General features: G+C 40.0%; 1 protein-coding gene across 2 annotated transcripts; it reads left to right on the top strand.

The window, feature by feature from the left end:
- Nucleotides 1-1138: 1138 nt before the first annotated feature.
- ssbp3b (single stranded DNA binding protein 3b) lies at nt 1139-24627 on the top strand. 2 transcript variants are annotated; one of them, XM_089000751.1, is made up of 18 exons: nt 1139-1324; nt 3577-3649; nt 5165-5226; nt 5331-5415; nt 10049-10138; nt 13098-13172; nt 13377-13439; nt 14576-14639; nt 14715-14788; nt 15633-15697; nt 15775-15823; nt 16015-16050; nt 17946-17997; nt 18098-18162; nt 19127-19205; nt 20406-20434; nt 20507-20608; nt 21937-24627. In XM_089000751.1, exons 1-18 carry the CDS (start codon nt 1269-1271, stop codon nt 21964-21966), a joined length of 1149 nt encoding a protein of 382 aa, XP_088856877.1. In that variant the 5' UTR covers nt 1139-1268; the 3' UTR covers nt 21967-24627. The 2 variants fall into 2 exon arrangements, with proteins under 2 accessions (XP_088856877.1, XP_088856878.1); XM_089000752.1 differs by lacking the exon at nt 13098-13172 and having other exon boundaries at nt 1142-1324.
- Nucleotides 24628-26329: the final 1702 nt, after the last annotated feature.

The raw sequence follows: 26329 nt of genomic DNA, 5'->3' as shown, positions 1-26329 counted from the left end.
GAAGTCGCATGGGTTTCGTCTTGTGATTAACTGCGCAACAGAAAAGCACTATGAAGCAAATGCGCTTAAAAATAAATTTGTAAAATGGCTTCAAATGACTTCTACTGAGCGTATTTTAATAAGATTCCACCGCATATAGCTATATTTTACGTTTTAAGAGTCGCTCTGAATATTCACGAAGTCTTATTTTTGAGTTGGTGACGAGTCCGTACGTGACGTCACTAAAGGAACGCCCCTGACCGAAAAAAAAAGAAGCATTGTAGCGGTCCTTCCATCACGTCAATGTATTTTGCTGTACTTGTTTGGTCTGGGGACCTCGTGTTGCACCCAAGAGCCACCAGATGTGACGTCACGTCGGGAATCGTCAACAACTCGAAAACAAGACTTCCTGAACACTCAGCGTGAGTCTTAAAACGTAAAATATAGCACTATGCCGTGGAATCTTTCTGAAATATGCTCAGTAGAGGTCATTTGAAGTGATTTTACAAATTATGGACACAACTTGGCCGGAGGTGTCCGTTGTCCTTTAATGTGAGACTGAATTTACGCTTGTTCCATGCTGACACTCATGTGAACCCGATTGCCCAGTGGTTGGAAAATTCATATTGGTCAGGCGGAATTTAGATTTATTTTCTTCCACACAAAATTGTGTTTTGCGTGGTTAGACATTAATTTAAATTAAAGTAGGGTGTTAAAGCAGTGTTATAAAATAATATTGGCCAAACACATAATTGACACTGACCACATACATTTGTCATTTGCGCCTAGCAATGTCCTCGATTTTGTTGTTTTGACAGGACTCTCAATTTAATCTATCAGACCAATTGAACATTGACGACGATACACTGTAACACGGTGTCCACGTGTAATTACATATTTACACAACGGTGAATGGAGCACTACGTTTTGTAGAATTTCTGTATATACTGTTTCATATTTTGGACTTTTTATACGAGTTAAATTATAAAAATAAAATAAACTGTTGCTTATGGTCATTTAATGAACTCGAATACAAAGAGGTAGACCTTAAATAAGATCCAACGCGTCTATTGGATATTAGGACCATCAATCTAAGCGTTAGCCCCGCCTTTCACACCGCCTTCTGGCTTGGACCAAGCTCGGTTGAGTTCTCTGTTAAGAGGGACCAGTGTAGTGCGGTTGGCGAGCGAGAGGGTCGCGATGAACCGACAGATGAAATAGAGCGGCGAGGGGGGAAAAAAACAACCCAAATATAAGCAAGTAAGGTGATCGTTCTTCCGCGAGAAACAATGTTCCCAAAAGGCAAAGGAACCCCGGTGCCCTCGGACGTCCAAGCACGAGAAAAGTAAGGCGAGAAATAGTGACGAATATGCTGTTGTTCCCCCTCCTCTCGCAACTTGCCTGTTCTTCGCTGGACAGGCTAGCAAAAGGCGATTTCCTGCTTGCGAGAAAGGAATTGAATGAACCGCCTTGTCTATTATCGCCGTCTTAAAAAAAAAATGGTTTGCATTTTTTTTAAATAATTTTGCAACCACCCAAACCCGCGTTTAAATAGCGACTCGAATAACGAGCAGTAGTGTGACATTTTGGCTCGAATCGGGAGGTAGAAAACAATAACATCGCCTGGCTGCACACTACATTGGTTTGTGTGTGGAGCTGCAAGCTAACATGGCTTTGGCTCATTTGCCTTCTCGCCAAGCTTTCCTTGTATACGCTTTGTGTGTGTTTTCTGCACCATATGCTGTTGCTTTCTACCCCCCCCCCCACAACACAACACACACTTTGTGTTTGAGCTCCTGCAAGTGTTTGCGTGTGCCACAGCCTGCTTGGCAGCCATTGTTCCAAAGGCCTGCACTAGTATAGGAAGACGTCTGAGCGTTTATTCGCGGTGCTCTTGTTTTCTAACCATGTACTCGTGCACTCCGTATTCTTCACTACTACGGCATTTTGGCGCTTTAATAACTACTGGGGGAAACTAGAAGAACGGTTATATCTTGCCAACAACGTTTACTTTTGGTTTACTAGTATGAATTGAAACAACTCTATTTCACTTACAACGCGACGAGGCAGCACTCGTAGATATACATGCGTCACGCTGGTAACCCCCCCCTGGACCCTGCAAAGAGCACAAAAAAAGGTTTTATAAAACCATTTAGTCAATTAAATTTTCATGTACTAGTTCACTCTTTGTGCTCATTAGTTAAACAATGTAATCGACTAGTACTCAGAAGTGTAACAGTGTAATAACTGTAGAATGACTGTTTCCCCCTCATACTGTTGAGGGCTGATTTGTCTTACTGGGGCACAGTTAAACCTTACTAGTAGAAGAAAAATAGTAAACTACTGATCTGGATTAGTAATGCTACTCATAGAAGGCAGAGGTCATGCTAGTTTCCTCCAAATAAGATTTTTTTTTTATATCCTAAGCTTGAGGTCCATGTACTAGTGTGCTCTGGTCTCACTAGCGAGACAATCGTTACATCAGAAGGGCATAGTTTTATTTCAATACTAGTATCAATGATGCTAACATATGCGGTGATGTTTATTTCTTAAATTTGGACACAAGAAATGCACAAGATAAAAAAACAAGGCATTTTCGGAAAAAAGCACCTCAGCATAAAATAACATTAAGGCAAGTAGAGTATCATCTAAGCCTTTTTAGGGGTGGGCAACAATTACATCCATGTTTTTATGACTTGATATCTGGTGTAAGATTCTAGTAGTGGCAAAAAGTGCCAAATTATAAGTACGTTATTTCACAATTGCGTAGCCAGCTAACTAGCTAGCTATCATAATAACAATAACAAATTACATTTTAAGCGCCTTTCAAAGCTCTCAAGGACACTTAACAGGCACAGACAAGCATAGGTACTATAAATAATAAAATACAATCACAAATAGAATGCAATAAATAAAATACAATTATAAATAGAAACGAGAGCGAGAGAGAGAGCGCTACACAGAAAATGCAATTTTAAATACAGTAAAGTCTCGTTATATCGATATCGGATATATCGATAGTCCCGGTTATATCGATACTATTTCTATGCACGCACGAAGAAAATTATATGCAAACAGGGTCGGATATATCGATAGTCCCGGTTATATCGATATTTTTTCAGACTCCCTTGAATATCGATATAACGAGACTTTACTGTATGTGGGTTTTGAGATCCATTCATCAATTTGCTATCTAGCTGGCTACAAAGCTGGCTACCTAGCTAACTGTCTATTTGCTGTCTGTTAGCTATCTGACTGGCTATCTGGTTATTAGTTAGCCGGCTAGCTTTCTGAGTTATTGCAGGTTGAGTGAACAGTGGCGCGTGTGGCTGCCGCTGCTCACCCACAGAAAAAAAAATGATCCCGGGACTGTAAAGTGACCTTAAGAATTTTGAAAGGCACTTAGAAATTAAATTTATTACAATTATTATTATTGAATTGCCTTACGAGTGAGGACAAAGTGGGTAACCAGTGCACGGCCCCTTAAGATGGATATCAAATAAACATCTTAACAGTGCACTTGTAATTACTATATTACTTGCTTTGTTTTGTATTTATTGACATCTTGAATTAAAGAATGTAATTTGTTTTCCGCAGGTTGGCTCTCTACGTCTATGAATATTTGCTTCACATAGGAGCACAAAAGTCTGCACAGACCTTTTTGTCAGAGGTGGGTACCCTTTACGGATATTCTCACATTTGCTGTCTAAAAGGATAGCCCCCCCCCCCCCCCCCCACCCCAAACTTGAACCGAGCCAAAACATATTTTACACTCTACAAAAAAATCCACAGCACAAGAGCAGACAGAAATATCACAAGAACTGGATACACAGGTTAATTTCCATAGAGTGGAAGAGCACTTACCAGTTCTGCCTGCCTGTCAGTAAACATCACCGGCATAGACAGAACAAAAATTCATTGTTTTCATCAAAATTGACTCGTGTTAAATGACTTTTTCCTCAAAAATGTTCCAAAACACATTTTTCAGACCGATATGTTGGCTCCCTATTTTAAATCAGGATTTTTTAAGAGTTTACCTAAGGAAAAAAATGGCTAACTCACTATGAAGAATCATAGCTAGTGGCTAGCTACTGATTGCTAACACAGCATATCTTCCTTTATTATTTTTTAAATTATGAATACAAAGTCTATTAAACTTTCTAAATCTTCCTCAAATACGATGAGAGAAGAACATAACACTCGGAGAACCTTTTTAAGACTGTTGTTTGCTCCATATTTTAAATCATGATATTTAAAGGACAACCGACACCATTTTTTTTTGTTTCCTAACTGACATCATAAAAACGTTTTATCGCATCTAAAATACCCAAAAGACGCGGGCTGATATTTTTAGTCAAATGCAAAACACCAATAAAAATGACTTAAAGTGTGTCAAAACTACATCAAAATGACCTCGGAGAGGCCGAGTTTCAGAAGGTCCCGCCCCCTTGTTCGTGACGTCACGCCAGGACATATTGCCTTGCTCTAGAATCAAAACAATGGCTTCAGATTCGGAGAACATACTTTCTTGTTAGTCATCCAGTTATGAATATGATTCAAATAGTTCTGAAGAGGAAAGCATAAATGTTTGCAATCGATTAAGAAAGTCCTCCCGTCTCAATTAGAGCCGTCAGTCGTCCCAGAAAATGCAGAAGATGTCACCCAAGCTCTGTTGAAAATGGGCTGATTTGTCAGCTGGGAATTTGTGTCAACTAGTATCAAATAGTCGTCTTGGTGCAACACACAACGATTCACCATTGCGCTAGTTATTTTTTCCTTCAAAGTTTTCAGACCAAAAAAAGTACCCAAAATGCATTGTGTGTCGTTTCTCGATCAGGGGGCGTTCCTGACGTGACGTCACGTCAGGCATCGTCAGCAACTCGAAAACAAGACTTCCTGAATATTCAGCGCCAGTCTTAAAACGTAAAATATAGCTATATGCTGTGGAATCTTTGTAAAATACGCTCAGTAGAAGTCATTTCAAGTGATTTTACAAATTATGGACGCAACTTGTCCGGAGGCGGCGGTTGTCCTTTAAGAGTTTACCTGGGAGAAAAATGGCTAACTCACGATCAAGGAGTCTAGATAGTGGCTATCTACTGATTGCTAACACAGCATCTCTTCCTTGATCACTTTTTTAAATCATTGAATATAAAGTCTATTAAACTTTCTAAATCTTCCTCAGATACGATGGGAGAAGAACATAACACTGGGAGAACCTCCAGGATTCCTTCATTCCTGGTGGTGGTAAGCAACGGTGATCTCGTCTCCCCGTGTAAACACGTCCGGGGGGGGGGGGGGCTTGTTTACGCACTGGTGTTTTGTCTCACGCCACCACGTGTCCTCCACAGTGTATTCTGGGACTTGTACTGTGCTGCGCCCGAGAGGAGAGAAACATGTGACCACTCCAGTGAAGCCAAAGCCTTCCACGATTATGTGAGTCCCACCGTGACCAAACGCGATGGCGCTTGAGGTCAAAAAACGAGGCACGGATAGATAAAATGTCGCTGTAGATTCCTGCCGTGTCTATTTTTGGGGAAGGAGGGGTAAAATTGACGTTTGTCATATCGTTATACAGTGATACCTTGGCTTATGAATTTAATTGGTTCCCAGACAGAGTGTGTAAGGCGAAAAGTGTCTATCCCAAAAATTAATTTCGCATAGGAAACCATTAAAATGAGAATAATCCGTGCCCAGGTCCCCATAAAGCGTAATTTTCTAAGCCTTTAAGCCTTAAAACTACACAAAATATACCTTATTTTATGTATGATAAATGTGCTATGGTATTATAATTAAAGATATAAACTGTACTGTATAATTAAGTCGTTTTATTTACCTTTGTGATGGTCTGGCTTCATGGAGTGGGGTGGGAGGAGGTTGGAATTGCTGTTTGGAAGGAGAGTCATATTCCATAAGGACTGTAATTAAAGAAATAAACTGTACAGTATAATAAAGTCATTTTATTTACCTTTGCGATGGTCGTTGCTGGCTTGATGGAATGGAGTGGCCAGTTTCATCAGCATTAAACACTTCGTCTTTGTCTTTCACAATGAAATGTATTATGATTAATATTATTATTATCTCGAGGGATGATCCCTTGTAGGTGCTTTCTATGCGATAATTTTAGCTTGTTCCTCATCAATTGTGTTCTGTGTAGCTGGGTTGATAGCTTTTTGAATCAAGTGTACAGATGGCTTGTGCGGGTTATTTGTGGAGCCTGATTGATGGGATATTTTAACCTTGCCGTCTACACTCTGCGTTTGAACTATCAAAGTTGAAACAAGTCCAAATGTCACCGTTTTCTATCCATTTTCTCAACTCTCTCTGTTGTCTGCCTGTCTCTTTAATGTTTAAACCCCCCCTATCCCCCTCACTGCTGCATTCTTGACGAATCATGTGGCTTTAACCGAAGACTGGGGGCGGGGAATAGAGGACAAAAACAGTCGGCTGCCATTTTCTTGTTAGGAGAACGGGCTCGTTCGCGAACGACACATCATTCATTGTGGCGCTCCGTGTGTATCCTGAAAAATAGTTCGTATGTCAAGGTAAAATTGTCATAAATTTAACGTTCGTAAACCAAAAAGTTCGTAAGCCAAGGGGATCGTGAACCGTGGTATCACTGTATTTCACTTTTCGTTGGTCACTAATTTATAAAAAAACATACCCATGCAGAGCTGAGTAATAATATCCATTTGTGTAAAAAAAAAAAAAACAGGAAATTGACCATATTTGGGCATCGCTTTCCGCCTTTTTTTCTGCCAATTAGAATACTTTTCACGGGATCAGCAGAAAAGAACGATCACTCGGGCAGTCCTTGGGGCCTTGGAGAAAGAGGGGCGGGGGGGTGGCTAGTTAAAATGGCAACATGGGTTTGTCTCCGGGCAGATAGTTGTCAAGGTAACAGGCCTCGCTGGTGACCTAGGAGCTCGTGGCGCGTCTGCAGCGGCACGCTGCCCTTTATAATACGACAGTTCTCGCTATTGCCCGCCGAGCGTTGGTGCTTGTAAAGCGATTTTCTTCCGCGTTCGCTTTGTGTTCTGTTTTGCTTTTTCAAACCTCAACCTCCGTGTGCACCAAAATCAGCACTTGCTTCATTTTTTGATATTTTTGAACGAATGATCAAGAAATCTGTCCAAATATAGGGTGGGGGTGGGGTTGGGGTAAGGCTATCATGTGTGGACAGTACTCGTGCTAGGAGCGTAGCCATTGTCTCCCTGTGGGGGGGGGGGGGGTGCGTTTGCGCACGATGCTTCATTAGCCGCCGGTGCTCGTAAAACCCTGGCGTATTTACGCCAGCGATGCTAAATGTTCCCCGAGGGACCCCCGGTCGCCATGGCGCCGGATCTGATTGATGGCTGTCATTGGAAGCGGCGAGGGCCACATTGGGGGGGGGGGAAAAAAAAAAGAAAGGCATGGTGGCATATGCCCGGTAGTCGCCAGGAAGACCTGGTGAAGGACCCGAGAGTCTCGTCGGGATCCGAGATTAGTTTTTACGATGTTGAGTAGTGGTTAAACATTTACAAAACGAAACTCTGAGCTTCTTTTTTTCATTTCTTTGCGCTGTTGTTTTTAATGGAAGAAGAGCATCTGTTTAGATCTCCAATTGGGTGGTCTCCATTTATTTGAGTCAAAAGACTGCTCGGATTCACCGAGTCACGAAAATAAAATAAAATGAGTGTCTTGTTGAACAATGTTATAGGTTAGTAGTTAAACTACCCCCCCCCCAAACTATCCCATAACACAAATGTGTAAAGACTTACAAAATTCGTGTTTGTTTGAACATCATGGAGGTGCGGAGGTCTTGACTCCTCTCTGGCCTCACTTCTCTCCTGGATGAGGTATTTCACAGTTGCCCTGCAGTGGCAGCCTGCTCAGATATAATTAGGGGAGGGGGGAGAGGGGGTGGTGGTCATTACAGTTGGCCGTCGACCAGGCATGTCTTAAAGGACAACCGACGTCTCCGGACAAGTTGTGTCCATAATTTTTAAAATGGCTTCAAATGACTTCTACTGCGCGTATTTTACAAAGATTCCAGCTATATTTTACGTTTTAAGAATATTCCGGACGTCTTGTTTTTGAGTTGGTGACGAGTCCGTACGTGACGTCACTGAAGGAACGCCCCTGACCGAAAAAAAAAAGACACATCGTAGCAGTCCTTCCATCACGTCAATGCTTGTTTGGTCTGAAAACCTCGTGTTGCACCAGAAAGAGCCAGAAGAGGGCGTCCAAGCTCCATGTAAGGAATTTATCAGCCTGTGGAAACGGGCTGATTCATTGCTTACAGGAGCTTGGTGGCCATTTTCTGCCTCTTTTTGGGTGAGAGATTTTCCCCCAATGTTGCCTCAAAATGGCACGGAATAAATTATTTCATCGATTGCAAACATGTATGCTTTCATTATCATAGCTCTTTGAATTATATTCATAACTGGATGTGTAACAAGAAAGCATATTCTCCGAATCTGAAGCCATTGTTTGGATTCTCCAGCAATGCAAGACGTCTTGGCGTGACGTCACGAACAGGGGGGCGGGACTTTCTGAAAATGCCCAATTCGCAGCACAATTTTTTGCAGATTTTGGACACTTTAAGTCATTTTTATTGGTGTTTTGCATTTCAATAAAAATATCATACTGCGCGTTTTGGGTATTTTTGATGCTATTAAATGTTTTTCTGATGTCAGTTAAGAAACAAAAAAGTGACGTCGGTTGTCCTTTAAATGCTGGACGACTACAAACAACGTTTGCATATTTGAGCTGACAGTTCACCCATTGTTCGGTTTTGCCCGTCGTCGTAAAATGGAGGCCCAAAGGGGGATTTTCTCCTGTTTGGAAGTCAAACAATACCACCCGGCTTTGAGAATGACATAAGCGCATCTCATGTTGCCTTCGCTACGAAGGAAGCAAAACAACGGCAATTAGAATTGCGCGACCAAAGCAAATGGCACATTAGCCAATTAAGGCCTGCGGTTTGAGCCGGAAATCGGTCCATCCGGGTACGACGCTGCTTCGTTGCAGCACTTTGGAGCCAACTGACTCATCGAATCTCTCCTGATGCTTATCTGATTCACTACATCCTGGATCGTTGTGACGAGGGGGGTGGGGGGGTTCGGGATTCACCACGTTTGTACTACTGCCGCCATGATAGCCCACCCCCACCCCACGCTTCAATATCTGGAGGAAATGACATCATACAGTGATACCTTGGCTTACGAACTAAATTGTTTCCCAGAGTGTGAAAGGCAAAAAGTGTGTATCCCAAAAATTAATTTCCCATAGGAAACCATTAAAACGAGAACAATCCGTTCCCAGGTTCCCATAAAACATAATTTTCTAAGCCTTAAGACTGCACAAAATATACCTTATTTTATATATGTGCTATGGTATTATAATTAAAGAAATAAACTACAGTATAATAAAGTCATTTTATTTACCTTTGTGATGGTCATTGATGGCTTAATGGAATGGAGTGGCCGGTTTCCTCAGCATTAAACGCTTGATGAGGAACGTAGCCTTCTTCTTTCACCATCTTGAGGAATGATTCCTTGTAGGTGCTTTCTCTGCGATAATTTTACCTTGTTCCTCATCAATTGTGTTCTGTTTAGCTGGGTTGATAGCTTCTTGCATCAAGTGTACAGATAACTTGTTCGGGTTATTTGTGGAGCCTGATTGATGGGATATTTTAACCTTGCAGTCTACACTCTGCCTTTGAACTATCAAAGTTGAAACTCTCTCACTGTCGTCTGCCTGTCTCTTTAATGTTTAAACCACCCCCCTTCACTGCTGCGTTCTTGACCAATCACGTGGCTTTCATCCAACACTGGGGGCGGGGAATAGCGGACCAAAAACAAGCCGGCTGCCATTTTCTTGTGAGAACAGCCTCGTTCGCGAACGACACATCACTCATTGTGGCGCTCCATGTGTATCCCGAAAAATAGTTCGTATGCCAAGGTAAAATTGTCATCAATTGAACGTTCGTAAATCGAAAAGTTCGTAGGCCATGGGGTTCGTAAACCAAGGTATCACTGTACTTTGAAATTGACGGCTTGTCGTTTTGTGGTCTGCGTTCCCTCAGAGTGCAGCGGCGGCCCCCAGTCCCGTAATGGGAGGGATGCCCCCGGGTGACGGCATGCCAGGAGGACCCATGCCGCCTGGATTTTTCCAGGTCAGTCTGTCCTGTCCGTCCGTCACTCTCCTCACTCAAATTGGGAGTTCAAGTGCATATTTGTTTATTAATATTTTTACGTGTTCCATAGTTCAAAATTCCCCCCGCCCCCTCCATGACATGAATGATCACATTGATTTATTGTTTGTCCTGTTGGATCACATATAAAGTACATTCACCCATTTATTTATTTGTTTGTTTATTTATGTATTTGTTTATTCATTATTTGCTGGAGTGCTTGCTCCACAGCCTCGAAATATTTTTTATCTGAATTAACATGAACACAAAACGTGCTCTCTTATTCATTAAGTTAGCAACTGCTTTGGCTCCGTTTTTTACTTGCCTTTATCACTATAAGGTGAAACATTTTTTCTTGTTTTATCCGTACCTTAAAATCCTTTTTTTTTTTTTTGGGGGGGGGGGGGGGGGGTATTCACTCCCAAGTTAACTTAAGCTTACTTTTACCAATGTAGCGATTTTATATTTAGCCGACCCCTCTAGTGACTACTTCACAAAGGTGACAAATTAGCTTCATCTCTGTGAAGAAAAAGTAGCTGAATCACAATCGCATCGATCCTAGTTGGAGGCAATTTATAGCTAGCTAGCAGATAGCTAGTTAGATAGACAACTAGCTAGCTATATATACACAACTGGCTAGCTAGATAGATGACCAACTGGCTAGCTAGATAGATGACCAACTGACAAGCTAGATAGATGACTAACTGACAAGCTAGATAGGTAGACAACTAGCTAGATAGACAACTAGCTAGCTAGATAGACAGCTAGGTAGGTAAACAGCGAGCTAGCTAGATAGGTAGACAGCTAGCTAGCTACACAGCTAGCTCGTAAGGTGGATAGCTAATTAGATAGGTAGACAGCTAATTAGCTAGTTGACAGCTAGCTAGATAGGTACACAGCTAGCTAACTAGATAGATGGATAGATGGATACTATAGCTGGATTTGTTATTTTTTTTTACTACATTCTGTATACGTCCAATCAAATGTGATTCTATACACGCCATCTTACCGCATTATAGTGAAAAATGTGGTTACCGTATAATCAAAATAAAAACATCCTTATTTGCCTGAACCAAATTATTCAAAGGGGCTCTTCTTTTGCATCTTGTGCAATGTACCAGAGAGCCCAGAAGTGCTCCTGCTCGCCGACGTCCACCCTTGACGCTGCTTAGTCGACTTGTCGTAAGCGCCACAGACGCTTAGTATGCGCGGGCGCGGCCTGGACCATTTCCCTTAATGGAGAAATGGAAGTATGCCACGACTACTCTGAATCGATATCTTATAGAGCTCGACGCGTTGGGTTTCTGTGTGGAATGAAACCGTGATATTAACCTCTTAATTCTTCCAATAATAATTATAATCAAATAAAAAATATTTCACGCTTTTTTTTTAATAGTAAGTGAACTCTGTTTTTTTTCTTCAAATTTCAAGATAATTTAAATTTTCTTAGACAGCTAGCTAGCCAGCTAGATAGACAGCACAATTAATAAAATTGATGCTGCGTTACTTCCAGGTAGAGTGAACCCGCAGAAAAAAAAAGTTCTTATCCCGTGACTGTAAAGTATACTTGAGTTTTGAAAGGCGCTTAGAAATTAAATGTATTATTATTATTATTAATATTATAAACAGCTGGATAGCTAGATAGACAGCTAGCTAGACTAGCTCGCTAGATAGACAGCGAGATAGATATACAGCTAGCTAGCACAACAGCTAGCTAGATATACAGCTAGCGTAACAGCTAGTTAGGTATACAGCTAGCTAGCGCAACAGCTAGCTAGATATACAGCTAGCTAGCGCAACAGCTAGTTAGATATACAGCTAGCTAGCGCAACAGCTAGCTAGATATACAGCTAGCGTAACAGCTAGTTAGGTATACAGCTAGCGCAACAGCTAGTTAGGTATACAGCTAGCTAGCGCAACAGCTAGTTAGGTATACAGCTAGCTAGTGCCACAGCTAGTTAGGTATACAGCTAGCTAGCGCAACAGTTAGTTAGGTATACAGCTAGCTATCTAGATAGACATTACAGCTACAGCGATACAGCTAGCTAGCTAACAGACAGCTTAATAGATGGATAGATATTATAGCTGGATTTGTTATTTATTTACTACATTCTGTATACGTCCAATCAAATGTGTTTCTATAGCCGCCATTTTACCGCATTATAGTGACAAATGTGGTTACCGTATGATCCAAATAAAAACATCCTCAATTGCCTGAACGAAATCCATGATTTTTTTCCCCCCAAATTTCAAGACATGATAAAAAAAAAATGCACTAAATTTACGATTGCAACAGAGCTTCTATTTTAATTGTACGTCGTCACAGACGATCAGGTTGATTTTATTTAATTATTATTAGTTTTTTTTTTTTTTGGTTGCCAAAAAAAGAATGTCACAAAATGTCTCTTGTAGAGTTAATTACATTCCCGGCATACTGTTAAGATGACTCAGAATGCGTTCATGCTAATTCCGTGTCCAAACATGTTGATGCTAATGTGAGCGCGCGCACGTGTATATACACAAACCGAAGTCTTCAAAATGGCTTCGCTTCATTCTCTCTCTCAAATTGGTAGAAATGTGTTGGAAGGTTAAATTATGCCATTATATTTTTTTTTTGGGGGGGGGGGGGGTGTGCGTGGGGGATTAGCATTGATAACATGCGTCATACTTTCCTCGATTGACAGGCGAGAGCGCCCACATCCTCTTCTCACACGCTTGCTTCTCTCTGCTTAGTTTCCCCGACTGCGTTTGAAACATGATGGCGAGCTTCTTGTTTTTTTTTTGCATCTCTCGCTCTCTTAACTGTCCTCTTGCCCTGCAGTAACCCCCGCTTCTGTTTCTGTATTTGCCCTTCTTTCTCTCTTCATCCACCCATCCCCCTCCAAACCCCCCCCCCCCCATTCCTTCCTCCATTTTGCCATCATTTTGTGCGATGCCGCAGGGTCCTCCCGGTCCCCAGGGCTCTCCTCACCCTCAGCCTCCTCCCCCTAACAATATGATGGGACCCCACAGTCAGGTAACGCTCCCCTTTTCCCCCCCTCTTTGGCCCTCTTTGTTTTCTATTTTGCTGTCTGCAGTCATTTAGGGTGGGAGTGGGGGTGGGGGGGTGGGGTCTCGAAACGCTCGCTGCTTCACACTTTGTTCTTTTGTCTCAACGCCTATACAGTAGGAACAAAGAAAGTAAGCGTGTCAAGTTAAAAATCTCTTGTCTGTGTCGCAGTCCTTCATGTCCCCTCGCTTTGCCGGCGGTCCGAGAGGTCCCCCCATCAGAATGGCAAACCAGGTAAAGGGTCAAACGGAAATGAATAATAATTAAAAGATTCAGTTCAGTTTGTGTTGTACCAACAAAGCAAGCCCCCAAAGCAACTTAGCTACAGTAGCGTAGTAGGCCCAAGTGTTTGTTTGAATTCAATGTACAGTAAAGTCTCGTTATATCGATATTCAAGGGAGTCCGAAAAAATATCGATATAACCGGGACTATCGATATATCCGACCCTGTTTGCATGTAATTTTCTCTGTGCGTGCATAGAAATAGTATCGATATAACCGGGACTATCGATATATCCGATATCGATATAACGAGACTTTACTGTAAATATCATTGTCACATTGTGAACAACTTGGAATACTTTGCTGCTCAACTAGACTAGAATGGTTCTTATTTTTTTTTATGTTACTTCCGGGTTGAGTGAACGCTGGCATGTGTGGCTGCCGCTGCTCACCCACAGAATAACTTCTCCTGTGACTGTAAAGCATGGGTGTCAAAGTCATTTTTTGCCGCGGGCCACATTGTAGTTATGGTTTCCTCTCGAGGGCCGTTATGAATTTGGGGAACCCATTAGAATGTTTAAATCCCTTCAAATATTACATATAGAGCACACAGCAAATTAATGAATAACTCGTTTTCAAATCTGAAGTCAAGAATAATGACTTTTATTGTGGTTGACATCCTAAAATATGACATTTTGGCTCTGATTTTAGCAATCATCATGGAATTTAACAAGTTTGATTTGCTTTCGCGGGCCGAAAAAAATGATGTGGCGGGCCGGATTAGGCCCGCGGGCCTTGACTTTGACACCTGTGCTGTAAAGTGTCCCTGAGAGTTTTGAAAGGTGCTTATAAATGAAATGTATTATTATCTATCGAGCTATCTATGTAGCTGGCTAGCTATATATCTTTCTGGTTAGCTGGCTAGCTATCTAGCGGCTCTCTATTAGCTCGCTAGTTTTCTATCTATTTGAGTTACTTTCGGGTTGAGTGAACGCTGGCGCATGTGGCTGCCGCTGCTCACACACAGAAAAAAACTTATCCTGTGACTGTAAAGTAACCTTGAGAGTTTTGAAAGGCGCTTAGAAATGAAATGTATTATTATTATTATTATTATTATTAAATGACAAATGATGTAATACTCCCCCACAGCCACCAGGTGGGGGACCAGGTCCACATCCCATGTTGCCCAATATGGACCCGACACGACCACAAGGTAACGACTTGTTCCCCCTTTTGAGGTTAAAACAAAATTCTAGTGTCCTCCTATCAACTTTCTTTATCCCTCCAGGTCATCCTAACTTGGGCCCCATGCAGAGAATGAGCGGCCCCCGAGGAATGGGACCCATGGGGCCCGGCCCGCAGGTGCCGTGCTACATTTTTTGGGGGGATTTGGATTGGATTAGCCTTTATTCGTCTCGCAGTGGAGACATTGACATTTCACAGCAGAAAAGTTATGAAAATAAGAGGAAAGGAAAGAAATAAGTAGGAAAAAAAACAAAATACAGTAGCTGCTGTAAAGGCAGCCACTCTCGCGGCGCCATCTTGAAGTCAAAACGAAATAACAAACAATGTGACACAAAACAAAGACAGACAGCCATTCAATCTTAAACACTTGAGAAATTTACATTTCACAGTACCAAAGTTATGGAAGGAAGAGGAAAGGTAAGGAAGAAGTAGAAAAACAAAATGGCGGCGCCATCTTGAAGTCAAAAGGACAAAAAAAATCTAAACAAAATAATATGACAACACAAAGACATAGTCATTCGGTCTTAAGTACTTTCTTGAAGTACTTTTCTGCACACTCTTTGTTGCATGAAGCAGTTCTAGATTAAAGAGGATAGGATCTGAGCGTCCTTTTCACCAGTGAATCAGGGACGTCATGGTGAAATGTGCACATCTGCAACAAGCTAAATGTTGAAAGCAAACATGAAGCAGTAGCATCCATTGACAAAAAGAGATTGCCCCACGTGCAGTAAATCCGCTTCAATTCCAAGCCGCGGCAGTTCCACATACGCATCGCTGCTCTGCGCTAATGCTACTTTCGTCTCATCGCGGGCTCCTCAAGCCAGGCATCCATCCATCCATCCACCCGCAGTTTGCTTTCACTGAACGCAAATTATTGTCGTCCAAATTGCGATACTGGGACCTCCTGGGTTGTATTGTAGTTCTACGTAGAATCCTGATTTTAATAACACTATCTTTTTAGAACTTTGGTGGGGGGATGAGACCCCCACACAACACCATGGGTCCCGGTATGCCAGGAGTCAACATGTAAGCCTTCAGTTGACCTCTACTTGTTTTTAATTGTGAACGCTGTACCAACGTTTAACACACTTTTTGCTTTCCAGGGGTCCAGGGACTGGTCGGCCATGGCCCAATCCGAACAATGCTAATTCTGTGAGTACACACACACACACACACACACACACACACACACACACACACACACACACACACACACACACACACACACACACACACACACACACACACACACACACACACACACACACACACACACACACAACACCACTGCTTCCTCTTTTCCTATCTATGGTCAGTCATGATCTATGTTTCTTTGGTTCCAGATGCCTTATTCATCGCCATCTCCTGGCGCGTACGGGGTAAGAAGACATCTTTGCTCTTTTGCCCTTAATATTGTTCAAGCTAATGTTTAAATCATAATAATAATAATACATTTCATTTATAAACGCCTTTCAAAAACTCTCAAAGTCACTTTACAGTCACAGGATAAGTTTTTTTTTTCTGTGGGTGAGCAGCGGCAGCCACGTGCGACAGCGTTCACTCAACCCGGAAGTCACTCAACTAGATAGCAAGCTAGCTAGCTAGTTAATAGATAGCCAATAGCCAGATAGATCGCCAGCTAGGTAATAGATAGCAAATAGCCAGCTAGCTAACAGATAGCCAATAGATAGCTAATAGCCAGCCAGCTAGATAGATTTTGGGCTTGAAACTCATGAAAAGCTTAATAATAATAATAATAATAATAATAATAAATACATTTCATTTATAAGTGCCTTTCAAAACTCTCAAAGTCACTTTACAGTCACAGGATAAGTTTTTTTTCTGTGGGTGAGCAGCGGCAGCCACGTGCGCCAGCGTTCACTCAACCCGGAAGTCACTCAACTAGATAGAAAGCTAGCTAGCTAGTTAATAGATAGCCAATAGCCAGATAGATCGCCAGCTAGGTAATAGATAGCAAATAGCCAGCTAGCTAACAGATAGCCAATAGATAGCTAATAGCCAGCCAGCTAGATAGATTTTGGGCTTGAAACTCATGAAAAGCTTAATAATAATAATAATAATAAATACATTTCATTTATAAGTGCCTTTCAAAACTCTCAAAGTCACTTTACAGTCACAGGATACGTTTTTTTTCTGTGGGTGAGCAGCGGCAGCCACACGCGCCAGTGTTCACTCAACCCGGAAGTCACTCAACTAGATAGAAAGCTAGCTAGCTAGTTAATAGATAGCCAATAGCCAGATAGATCGCCAGCTAGGTAATAGTTAGCAAATAGCCAGCTAGCTAACAGATAGCCAATAGATAGCTAATAGCCAGCCAGCTAGATAGATTTTGGGCTTGAAACTCATGAAAAGATTAATAATAATAATAATAATAATAATAATAAATACATTTCATTTATAAGCGCCTTTCAAAAATCTCAGGGTCACTTTACCGTCACAGGATAAGTTTTTTTTCTGTGGGTGAGCAGCGGCAGCCACGTGCGCCAGCGTTCACTCAACCCGGAAGTCACTCAACTAGATAGAAAGCTAGCTAGCTAGTTAATAGATAGCCAATAGCCAGATAGATCGCCAGCTAGGTAATAGATAGCAAATAGCCAGCTAGCTAACAGATAGCCAATAGATAGCTAATAGCCAGCCAGCTAGATAGATTTTGGGCTTGAAACTCATGAAAAGCTTAATAATAAATACATTTCATTTATAAGTGCCTTTCAAAACTCTCAAAGTCACTTTACAGTCACAAGATAAGTTTTTTTTTTCTGTGGGTGAGCAGCGGCAGCCACGTGCGACAGCGTTCACTCAACCCGGAAGTCACTCAAACAGATAGAAAGCTAGCTAGCTTGCCAGCTAATAGATAGCCAATATATAGCTTATAGCCAGCCAGATAGCTGGCCAGCTAGCCAATAGATAGCAAATAGCCAGCTAGCTAACAAGATATAGATAGCTAATAGCCAGACAGCTAGATTTTGGGCTTGAAACTCAAGAAAAGCCCAACCCGGAAGCCACTCAAATAGACAGAAAGCCAGCTGGCTAACAGATAGCTAGTTGTGTTTAATTCATTCTGTCTCCTTATTATCTGTTACAAATTAGCGAGATAGCTATTGAGCTAATAGATAGATAGCTAGAAAAGCTATATGTCTTTTGTGTTGTGTCACATTAGTAGAGGAAATGTTTGGAATACTTAATCGCACATAGAGCGTACAAAAAAAAACAAAAAAAAAATAGTGACGCATATGACGGGACATATTCTCTGAAGGGAGCATCTGGAGGAGGACCACCAGGGACTCCCATCATGCCCAGCCCCGCAGGTGACTACATTTTACCCACGTATCCATATATTCATGTATTCTCCACTACCCCATCATATGACTGTTTATTTGATTTTTTTGTTTTCTTTTTTCGAAACAGATTCCAACAACTCTGGTGACAATTTGTACACCATGATTAACACTGGAGGCGGCAATCGAAATAATGTACGTTTTTCTATGTTAAAGCACTTATATAAACCAATATTTGTGTATCGCGTTGTATTTTGGACAGCTGCCCTCATTTCGAGCTCATATAACTGCAGACCCATATAATTTAGGAATTAAGTCTTTTTTTCTAGATGAAAGAAGAGAGTGTAAGGTTGACTATGCTATATGGAATATTTATGTAGTCCTAAAACTCAACATTCTATGGGTCCTGCAATTTGAATGACAATGACAAAAACCCTGGCACTGGAGTGGACACATTTTTGCACATCGTCTGGCAGTGAATGAGTTAATGAATAACTAGTTTTCAAATCCGAAGTCAAGAATAATGACGGTTATTGTGGTTTAAATACAACAATTTGAAATTTTGGTTCGGACTTTAGCAAGCATCATGGCACTTGACATGCTTGATTTGCTTTCGCGGGCCGAATAAAATGATGTGGCAGGCCAGATTTGGCCCCGGGGCCTTGACTTTGACACCTCTGAACTAGGGACAAATGTGACAGAAAACAAGTCAAAATTTGAAATAAATTAATGAGAATTTTTTATAAACCATGTTTTGGCTGTAAATGCAAGATTTTAGGTGATACAGTGAAACCTAATATCGTTTACTTATTAATTGGTGAGCTTGTCCAATAAACCAAGATAATGATTCCCACTGAAATGAATAGAAACGCAATTAATCCATTCTAGCCCCCCATATTTCCCGTAATTTAACAACTTTAAATCAAATAATGTATTTAATTTAAATTTATTCAAAATATACAGAAATATGGGGAGTGAATTTAAATCATCTTAATAATAATAATCCTAATAATAATAATAATAATAATAATAATAATAATAATAATAATAAACCTCACGGGCAGCCGATTTAAGATTTCACTGTAGCCGCTTTGTTCCGGAGTTACTTTGTCGGCCTTACAGCGGCGATGTAATCCCACACGTTGCGTTTCCGCTTCAGTTCCCCATGGGCCCCGGCTCTGATGGACCCCTGGGAGCCATGGCCGGGATGGAACCACACCACATGAACGGGTCACTAGGTAACGCCGCTTGCACGACACGTTAAATATTGCCGGAAGGGGTAAAAGTACTTCTGTACTTGAGTAGATATATCGATCCAATAAATGTATGTGAAACTAAAGTTAAGAAAGTACGACTAAGGTACAATAACAATTATTGTAGTTTTTTTTACTTCGTACGAATTAATTGTCGGGTTGATTAATTAGCTGACGTTAACCCACTCTTTTCGAATCAGCATTTGTGTTTTGTTTTTATACACATTACGACATAACACACAAAAAAAGCAATAATGTTCAAACATTCCACCACGCTAAAAATACAGTGATACCTCGGTTTACGAACCCCTGGGCTTACGAATTTTTCAGTTTGCGAACGAAAATTTTACCTTTGCATACGAACTATTTTTTGGGATACACACAGAGCGCCACAATGCACTAGTGATGTGTCGTTCGCGAACGAGCCAGTTCTAAACAAGAAAATGACACCCGACCCATTTTTGTCCTCTATTCGCCGCCCCCGGTTAAAGCCATGTGATTGGTCAAGAACGCAGCAGTGAGGGGAGGTAGTTTAAACATTAAAGACAGGCAGACGACAGAGATAGAATGAGAAAATGGATAGAAAACAGTGAAATTTGGACTTGTTTCAACTTTGATACTTCAAAGGCAGAGTGTAGACTGCAAAGTTAAAATATCCCATCAATCAGGCTTCACAAATAACCCGCACAAGCCATCTGTACACTTGATGCAAAAAGCTATCAACGCAGCTAAACAGAACACAATTGATGAGGAACAAGGTAAAATTATCGCAGAGAAAGCACCTACAAGGAATCATTCCTCAAGATGGTGAAAGAAGAAGGCTACGTTCCTCATCAAGTGTAAATAAAATGACTTTATTATACAGTACAGTTTATTTCTTTGATTATAATACCATAGCACATTTATTATACATACAATAAGGTATATTTTGTGTAGTTTTAAGACTTAAAGTAGAAAATTAGGTTTTATGGGGACCTGGGAATGGATTATTCTCATTTTAATAGTTTCCGATGGGAAATTAATTTTTGGGATACACACTTTTCGGCTTACACACTCTGTCTGGGAACCAATTAAGTTTGTAAGGTATAACTGTATAAAAAATGGTAAAAATGATTTTTCTTCCAGTTGTAAAATCACATAGGAAAGTATTGCGCTTAGTGTTTAAAGCAACCATTTTTTTTTTAGGCTCTGGCGATTTGGACGGAATGAACAAGGTAAGCGTCATCAAACAGTTTCTCTGTTCATCCACATACAAATTATTTCATAATTCATTTTTCTGCCCCTAGAATTCTCCTAACAATTTAAGTGGCATTAGCAATCCTCCCGGGACACCGAGGGATGATGGCGAGCTGAGTGGGAACTTCCTCCACTCATTTCAGAGCGAGAACGTAGGTCACAACCTTTTCTGTGCTACTTAATCAAACTCCCATTTCTGTTTTTTTTTTTTTTTTTTACGTGCACTTTTAATGTCATTCGTGTACAACTACCGAACTATAGTTTTTAAATGAGATGTAAATTTCACTGGGATCAATTTAAAAAATTAACTCATTGACGATAACACTCTCGCCATCCTTCAAAATAAGATATTTTTTGGTATATTGTATTCACTTTAAAAAATTGACAAGAACATAAAATAACATTATTTCCCACCCTCCATTTTCATACCAATGTTGTAAAACAATTTTAAGGCAAAGAAATATATATTGAAAATTAACTCATTCACTGCCAGACAATGTGCAAAAAATGTGTTCACTCCATCCTTCAAAATAACATTTTTTTGTATATTGTATTCACTTTAAACATTGACAAGAACATAAAACAACATTTTTTCCCACCCGCCATTTATATACCAATGTTTCAAAACCGTTCCTAACAAAAGTAATGCCAAAATAATAAATATTGAACTTAACTCATTGACTGCCAGACCATGTGCAAATATGTGACCACTCCATCCTTCAAAATAAGATATTTTTTGAATATTGTATTCACTATAAAAAAATGACAGGAACATAAAATACTAATTTTACCCACCTGCCACTTACAGAGCAAATGTTTCAAAACTGTTCCTAACAGTTTTAATGCAAAAAAAAATTATCAAACTGAATTCAAATTTCCCCATTGTGGGACTAATAAAGGTTTTCTGATTCTGATTCACTGCCAAACGAGGTGCAAAAATGTGTCCACTCCAGTGCCAGGGTTTTTGTCATTGTCACTCAAATTCCAGGACCCACAGAATATTGAGTTTTAAACGATTTTCTACCTCGTCTTCTCTTCAGCCCTCTGCCAAGCTATTTATTGAGAGTATATGCAAATTTAAGTGATACATTAGTAAAACATAGTTTTCTTGATTGGAATACCACGCCTCTTGAGGTCTAAGCGCGAACAGCTGTAATCAATAAAACATTGTCTCTTCCATGAATTGATACATTTGAAACCTGGCTAATTAGCTCTTCCTGTGAAGGAGTTTCAAGTGGTAAATTGCTTCGGTGATAAAGGAGTTTTCCAAATCCTAAATTCTGTCCGAGTCCAGATCTCCTAGATGAAAATGACAGTTTAACTTGCTAAACCTGAGTCATTTGGCATGTACCTGAAGTCACATTGAGGATTTGAATAAAATAATAATAAATAAATGGAGAAAATATATTTTTTTTCTGTGACTGTAGCAGGTCCGGAACACCCGTAACCGATTTCTACTTCTTCTTCTCTTCTTCTACAGTACTCTCCAACCATGACGATGAGTGTGTGACCCTCCCCGACAACCCTACAGACCTTCCTTCTCCCCACTTCCTCGCCCTACCCTATCATAATTTGCCATCATTCCAAGGATTCGAACCCTCACACCGATCAGACACGGACGGCCAAACGCATCAGCGAAGAATCCAAACTTGACGTGGGAAACGCGGCGGGGAAACACAAACAGCTGGTGAAACGATCGTTCGACAATAATGGCGGAAACGTAACGCGATATACAGTACCGACCACACCCTAGAGCGATGGTTTTATCTCTTTTTTTTGGAATGAATCTGTGCAGGAAGTGTCTTCCCTCTTGTTCCCGCTGGGGTTCACACTTCAAAACACTGGAGAGTGTACATACATGTACATGTACATCATGAGCTTTTTCCCCTAGTCTTTTATTTTTATTTTGTGTGTGTGCTGCTCGCCATACGTGCCCACCTCGCCACCCGTATTTACGCAGAACACTCACCAAATTTGCAATTACAGTGTTCACCCACATATTCAGAAACGTACCCAAGCCCGGCTAATGTTTTTTTTTTTTTTAAGGCCAGTTCTACGGAAGAGCATAAGGGCCAGGTTGAAATTATTTTTTTGAGATGGGGTATTTTTATGAAAAAAAAAAAAAAAAATCGCAGATTTGCGAGTTTCAAAACTTGCAAATTTGCTCGATTTAAAGTCACAAATTTGCTAGATCGGAACTTGCAAATTTGCTACATTTAAAGTCGCAAATTTGCGAGATTTAAGGTCACAAATTTGCTAGATTTAAAGTCACAAATTTGCTAGATCGGAACTCGCAAATTTTCTAGATTTAAAGTCGCAAATTTGCTCGATTTAAAGTCAAATCTGCTCGATTTAAAGTCACAAATTTGCTAGATCGGAACTTGCAAATTTGCTAGATCGGAACTCGCAAATTTGCTAGATTTAAAGTCACAAATATTCTAGATTTAAAGTCGCAAATTTGCTCGATTTAAAGTCGCAAATTTGCTAGATCGGAATTTACAAATTTGCTACATTTAAAGTCGCAAATTTGCGAGATTTAAGGTCACAAATTTGCGAGATTTAAGGTCACAAATTTGCTCGATTTAAAGTCGCAAATTTGCTCGATTTAAAGTCACAAATTTGCTAGATCGGAACTTACAAATTTGCTACATTTAAAGTCGCAAATTTGCGAGATTTAAGGTCACAAATTTGCGAGATTTAAAGTCTCAAATTTGCTAGATTTAAAATCACAAATTTGCTTGATTTAAAGTCACAAATTTGCAAGATTTAGTCACAAATTTACTAGACTCAAACTCGCAAATTTGCTAGATTTTAAGTCACAAATTTGGTAGATTTAAACGTTTGAAAAAAAATCTTTCAGAGCATCACTGAATGATGTATTTCAAACGCAGAAAATTTTGTTTGAACGCGTCCGACACCTTCAAAGAAGTACCGATGACGGCTGAAGAAAACTTTTCATCGATGGATCATTCCTGTACGACTGAGAGCTTACATACGTCGTCGCTGATTTATTATCTTTTTTAATATCCAATGATAGGGGGGACACTGTAGTTGGGACTTAAAGGACAACCGACGTGACTTTTTTGTTTCCTAACTGACATCAGAAAAATGTTTGATAGCATCTAAAATACCCAAAACACGCAGTATGATATTTTTAGTCAAACTGCAAAACACCAATAAAAATGACTTAAAGTGTCTAAAAAGTGCTTCAATTTGAAACCGGAAGTGGCCAGTTTCAGAAGGTCCCGCCCCCATGTTCGTGGTGTCACGGCAAGACATCTTGCCTTGCTCGAGAATCAAAACAACGGCTTCAGATTCGGAGAATATGCTTTCTTGTTACTCATCCAGTTATGAATATGAATCAAATAGTTCTGAAGAAGAAAGCATAGATGTTTGTAATCGATTAAATCATTTATTCCGTGTCATTTTGAGACATCAGGGGTTGGGAAATGTCGCACCCAAAAAAGGCAGAAAATGGCGACAAAGCCTGTAAGGAATTAATCAGCCCGTTTCCACAGGCTGATTAATTCCTTACACGGAGCTTTGTCGCCCTCTTCTGCCTCTTTTTGGTCCTACACGTCGTTTTCAGACCAAAAGTACAGCAAAATGAATTGATGTGATGGTAGGACTGTTGGATATCAAGGACAAGGAATAAAGGTTCAATCAACTTTCCATAGACACTAGTTGTGTACAGGGTTGTACTCTGTGCTGCCCCCTAGTGGAATCTTACGATTTTTTAAACTGGCCTTTTTTTATTTTATTTTCCCACTCCACATTGTTCACATTTTGATACAGTCTTAGACTCTGTATATCGCCCCAGTTATTCAAAATTTATCGCCGCCATTATCAATTTAGCAGCAGCAGCCTTGTAAATGCGATTTGTTTTCCCCTCTTCTGTGAACATTTACACGTCTGTTCTTTGTTGTCTTTTATTTGTTTCTATTTTTTTTTTTTTCAAAATTGAGAAAGGCTTGATTGTTAATATAATTTTACAATAACTTAACTTTTAGTGTCTGTTTTATATACAGATTTTTTTTTGTATTATATTTTGGATTTTTTTTTTCCACTCACTGGGAACATATGGACGTTGCGGACACTTGCTATTTATTAGACAGTTAACAGACATTATCAGTCAACTGAGGCATGGAATAAAATGTGGCTTTAATACAAATCTGTCTCCAGTTTTTATCGCGTGTCCATTTCCCCCATTTTTTAAACAATTATAATATGAAAAGAGAGGGAATTAACTCCGGTCACATTAGACGTTTATGGATAGATTTTTTTTTTTTTTAATCTTGTAACAATTACAATTTTAAACACCCATAAAAATATTTTGTCTAATTTAATACTCTTGCCATCCTTCAAAATAAGATATTTTAATAATAATAATAATACATTGAATTTATAAGCTCCTTCCAAAACTCTCAAGGACACTTTACAGTCACAGGATATTTTGTCTGCGGGTTCAACCCGCAAGTATGCTTAAAGGACAACCGACATCACTTTTTTGTTTTTTTAACTGACATCAGAAAAACGTTTTATAGCATCTAAAATACCCAAAACACGCAGTATGATATTTTAGTCAAATGCAAAACACCAATAAAAATGACTTAAAGCAGGGGTCTCAAAGTCATTTTTTTTGCCGCGGGCCACATCTTAGTTATGGTTATGGTAAAAATGGAGATACTTTTCACAAAACACTTTTCATTGGACACGGAGGATAATAAACTGCATCGGAGATGATGTGCAACTCGGTTTGCATCACATTCTTCAAACTGTCATGACCCATATGGTACACAGATTAGATTTGTTTTCCAGACAGCAAACAAAGACTGAAGAACGCCAGGTCGCTCGGTTCTGTACTGTCAATACAGGAAACACTACTGTTGAGGGGCGGGGGGGGGGGATTTTTCCACTGGATAAAACAGTAGCGATCATTATCCTTGGGCGCAGGTTTTGAAAGTACTCACAGTCTCTACTTAACCTTGACTTCCTATTTATTTTTCCATGTACATGAACCATATTCCGAATCCATTTGGAGTTAGGCCAAGATTACAGCCATAACAAGTAAACAAATTCATGACCAAAAAAAAAAAAAAAAAGTATTCTTACTTTATTACTCAGGAGACCTTCAGCCACAGAAAACTTGATGAACCTGTCGACCCAGCGAGGTCGTCGGTGCCACACACCAGCTTCCACTTGGCCTTTCTTTTATGAGCTGCATGCAAAGCGCCAAGGCAAATTATTAGCTTTTTTTCTTCCTGGTCATGTTTAAAAAAAAAAAAAAAACAACTTTATTGTTAAAGGACAACCGACAAGTTGTGTCCATAATTTGTAAAATCACTTTAAATGCCTTCTACTATTGGTATTGGTGTTTTGTATTTGACTAAAAATATCCACCTGCGTGTTTTGGGTATTTTAGATGCTATAAAACGTTTTTCTGATGTCAGTTAGGACGTCGGTTGTCCTTTAAGGGGGCGGAGGGAGATACACGCTAGTTCCAAAAGGTTTATGATAGTCAAATACCAAAGACTACTAAGAGCAACTTTGAGTTGCTCTCCAGAACGTGATAAATCTATTTCGGATTATACAGAGGAAATGTTTAATTAATTTAAGTAAACATGCACATTTTCCAAACGTAAATTTTAATCTATAAAAAAATATCATTGGGTCAATGTCAAAGTGTGCAAGAGTGGGTGAATACATTTGGCTTTACATTTGAAATTAATTTAGCTTTTATATTGTTTTAGAATATAACCACCGAGCTCTATTTTTAACATTATATGAATCCTCGATACTTTTTCTTATACCTTATTTTGTAATTAAAATATACACATTAGTGCCAATCAGTGGTGCGTGCAGAGTTTCCGGAA

Source organism: Hippocampus bargibanti, linkage group LG07, assembly GCF_051943395.1.
Source record: "Hippocampus bargibanti isolate YZ-2025 linkage group LG07, ASM5194339v1, whole genome shotgun sequence".
NCBI lineage: Eukaryota > Metazoa > Chordata > Actinopteri > Syngnathiformes > Syngnathidae > Hippocampus > Hippocampus bargibanti.
This window is presented reverse-complemented; position numbering and strand designations above follow the sequence as displayed.